Source organism: Poecile atricapillus, chromosome 5 (genome assembly GCF_030490865.1).
Source record: "Poecile atricapillus isolate bPoeAtr1 chromosome 5, bPoeAtr1.hap1, whole genome shotgun sequence".
NCBI classification, from domain to species: Eukaryota; Metazoa; Chordata; class Aves; order Passeriformes; family Paridae; genus Poecile; species Poecile atricapillus.
The window spans coordinates 21,905,146-21,909,207 of NC_081253.1; the positions used below are offsets into that span (position 1 = coordinate 21,905,146).

General features: G+C 58.0%; 1 protein-coding gene across 1 annotated transcript; it reads right to left on the minus strand.

Annotated features, from left to right (window-relative positions):
• Window positions 1–367: 367 nt before the first annotated feature.
• Window positions 368–3,414, minus strand: EVX2 (even-skipped homeobox 2). Its single transcript, XM_058840373.1, has 3 exons — window positions 2,991–3,414; window positions 1,575–1,831; window positions 368–1,021 (listed from the first exon to the last, which is right to left on the minus strand). Exons 1-3 carry the CDS (start codon window positions 3,412–3,414, stop codon window positions 368–370), a joined length of 1,335 nt encoding a protein of 444 aa, XP_058696356.1.
• Window positions 3,415–4,062: the final 648 nt, after the last annotated feature.

Below are 4,062 nucleotides of genomic sequence, written 5' to 3' on the forward strand. Positions count from 1 at the left end.
TTCCCATTTACTCGAACTCAAACCGAAATAATAATAAAAATAATAATAATAACAATTAAAATTAAAAAAAAAGGGGGAGGGGGCCCAGACACACATTCCCTTCCGCCGACCGCCCCTCGCTGCCCCCGCCGGCCCGGTTGTCTGCAGCCCGCGGAGCCCGGCAGCGAGCGCGGCGGGGCCGCCCCCGCGGGGGCGCGGGAGCCGCGGAGCGCCCTCCCCGCCGGTCCCGCGCCCCTCCGCGGCGGGGCGGGCAGCAATACAAAAATAGACAGAACTTTTTGGCCGAGCGCAGGGGCGCCCCCGCCCCGACCACCCCCATCCCCCCGCGACTCCCTCTACAAAACACCCCGGGCTCGGGCCGGGGTAGTTATCTGGTGAGCGGCGCCTCCTCCCGCTGGTCCGGAGAGGCGACCGCGGCCTTGCTGAGCACGGCGGCCGAGTAGGGCAGGAAGCCGCTCTCGGATCGCTGCCCCGCCGCCGTGCAGGGGAAGTCGGCGGCCGCGGCGCCCCGGGAGCCCAGCGCCGAGGCCGCCGCCGCCGCCGCCGCCGCCGTCTGGCTGCTGTGGCAGCTGAGGCAGGAGCAGGGCGCCGAGCCCCCCGGCGGCCCCGAGCCCGCCGCCGCCGCTGCCGCCGCCGCCGCCGCCGCTGCCGCCGAGGCGGCCGCGCTGCTGTTGAGGCCGGCGGCGGCCGGCGTCTGGTAGAGGCCGGGGTGTCGGAAACTGCAGAGCAGCTCCGGGCGGGAGTAGGGGTGCGAGAGGGCGCGGAAAGTGTCCAGCGGGCGGATGGAGGTGGCGAAGGGCGCGGCGGCGGCCCCCGAGGCGGCGGCGGCAGCGGCGGCGGCCGTGACCCCGACGTGCGGGTAGTAGTGGAGCGGGACGTGGGAGTGGAAAGGGTAGGGCAGACTGCCCGTGGCCGCCGCGTGGGTCATCATGTAGGTGTAGAAGCTGGGGTCGGCCGGGTGGGGCCAGGACATGGCCAGGCGCTGCCGCTTGTCCTTCATCCGCCGGTTCTGGAACCACACCTGCGGGGATACAAAGCACAGCGTGGGCTCGGCTCCGCTCCGCTCCGCGCCCCGCCGCACCCGTTCCCGCGGACACCGGCGGGCACCCACCGAAACACATTGCCAACGCTTCTAGGAGACCCCTCTACCTCCCGGGGCAATCTCCCGTGACCTTGCCCGAGGGGAGGCGTGGGCGCTGCCCTCCCTGTACTCGAGAGGGACACCTTCGATCCGAATAAATGTTTTCTTCGAATCGTCCCCTCCTCCTCACTCAGGACTCTGTTTTCACGATACTGACGCTCATTCATTCCCCCTAGGTTTATTCTCTCCCCTTTTCACTTTAGGAAATCGCTAACGCGATAAAAACTGACGAGGAAAATAAAAATTACAGTAATAACAACAACTTTTTTAAAAGCAAATGAAAAGTGCTGGATGCAGAAAAGCAAACGAGCACGAGCGGTGCTCATAGTGGGCCCTGCGAGTCCTTCAAGCGGAGAGCCAAGCCGGCCGCGGCCCGGGGTCGGCGGGCACCGCAGGGCAGCGGCGGCTTGCTGGGGCGCGGAACGCGGCGTACCTTGATGGTGGTTTCGGGGAGATTGAGGGCGGCGGCCAGCTCGCAGCGCCGCGGCCGCGACACGTAGTTCTCGCGGTAAAACTCCTTCTCCAGGCGGGCGATCTGCTCCCGGGTGAAGGCGGTGCGGTACCGGCGCACCTGGTCGGCCCCCGCCGCCGAGCCGCCCAGCGCGCCGCCGCTGTGCAGGCTGCCGATGCCGGCGGAGGGGGCGGCGGTGGCGGCGGGGGCGCTGGGAGTCGGGCTGCTCTCCGCGTAGCCTGCGGGGCGAGGGCACGGTGGTGAGAGCGAGCCACTCGATTGCCCCCCAGTCCTCCCGGACAGGCCGGACCGGGCCCGCTACACCCGCGCTCAAGGCCAGCTGTCATTCTTACAAATCCCCGCCGCTAACAGAATCGATAAATTTGGATTTGAGGGTTGTTTGTTGGTTATTGTTTGGTCGGTTGGGTTGGGGTTTTTTTAATCCTTCGTAACCGCTTTATTTTCAGATGGGGCGGGCTTGGAGACTGCAGGGCAGCCGAGCTCAGGGGAGAGCGGGCGAGGGCGCGGGCCGTGGCTCGGGGCCCGGGCTCGGCACTAGCCTGCTCCCCTTCGACTGCCGTTCTTTAGGTTCGTTCGAGACATACAAAATAAAAGCAGCCATAAAACACCTCCCCCCCCCCCCCTTTTTTTTTTCTCTCTCTAGGGTTACGTCGAGCATCCTTTCCTTTCTCTGGCACATTCGACGAAAAAGGCATGCACTGTGGCCCCTAGGAAATCCACCGTTCATCTGCCTCCACCTCCCCAATAATAACAACCTCCACCTCCAGCAGCAGTAACAACCACCGTCCATCACCGTGCCCCGCAAAGAACGGGGAAGGAGACGAGGCTGTTTCAAAACGCCTCTTACAAGCAGAGGAAAAGTGAACAATGCCAAATTAGCCCGAGGTGGACACAGGCAGCACGTTGCATGTACACAGAGAAGGACACACACAGTCAAATGCAGGCAGTTTCCTCGCATTCCCCCCTCTCTCTCTCTAATTTAATCTAAGTATATACACTCATATACAGCTCAAGAGACGCCGAGAGCTTCCAAGAGCGCGGGGAAATACACGGAGAAAGCTTTGCCTAAGTATAGGTGGGTGGATATTCGTGCCCACATATATTCTGGATATATATCAATATATCAATGGATTTGAGCATGCACACACACACGCACACGAAGGCACCGGCACAGCAGCTGCCCCGACACTGTATCTCGGTTATTGGGGTAGCGCAGTAATTGCAATAATATTTTACAGCCTGGAGCTCTGTCTTCGCAGAAGAGAGAGCGCCGATGCAGAGGCCAGCAACTTTGGCGGTGGCGGAGGGTTTCCTCTTGTTTTTAAAGCCGGCTGGCAAAGTGCGGGGCTTAGATGAAGATGATAAAGGAAGAGTTACCTTTGTTACTGTTTTCCTTCAGCTGGGAGGAAGTCAGGCTGGCAGGGGAGCGGAGCGCGGAGCAGCCCACCTCCACATCACTGTTCATATCTGCCTCTTGAGCAACTTCGGAATAAAGGCTGATTTTCTTCCTGCTTTCCGACGGCGGGATTTCGGAGGAGACAGTGCTTTCACTGCTCGGATGCTGGAGATTGAATAAAGTGTCTATTTCAAATTTGCCTTTGGCGGAGATGTCCCCTATAGCGCTGTGCAGGGAGGCGGCAGTCAGTCTCGGGCTGAGGCGACCACTGTGCGGAGAATTTTCAAGGGCCTCCAACACCGCATTTCCAGCTGAGTCTGACAAATTCGAGAGCCTTTTGCCAGCTGTAGGGCTGTGCAGCCCTCTCTCCATCAGGATCATCTCTTTTCTTATTCTTTCCATCATCTCAGCTTTATAAAAAATGTCAAAGTTGCAGGGCTGGTCCTGTACTAATGATGAGCTGCAGCAGGGGCTAATTCACATTCAGCCCGGCAAGTGTCTCTAAATATTATTATCTGTTTTTGAGGGAGGTGTAAAAATTGTGGGATGCCAAAGCGAGGGAATGACTGGTCAAAATGACCCATACATCCTTTCTAGCCCGAAATGTCATTCATCAAAAAGTGGTGCTCGTCATTAAGGTACGAATGACGCTGTTCGAATAATCATTTATTGTAACAGGTTTATAAGCAAATAAATACAAGCTCCTGTCAGTGGATAATGAAGGCGGCTTCAGAGCAGACAAATATATCCAGGTGGAAAGAAAGAAAGACAAGAAGTGAGGAGTAAAGCTCCTGTCCTTAGCTTGATCAGATCCTGCTTCAATTGCTCTGGGGTTTGGCCTCTGGGGTGGAATTGACAGTCTGATTAATAAAATGAGCTGTGCAACATTTCCCCCTTCATTTAGGTGCATCATTATGCTCTGATTTTTGTTTTGTTGCCTTTTAGGTCCTAATGATGCAGCTTCTTTCTCATTTGTCCTCGGACAGAACTACATGCTAAATATTAGATAATGCTTTTCTTTATTATTATTTCTGAGGCGAATTTTAGATCACA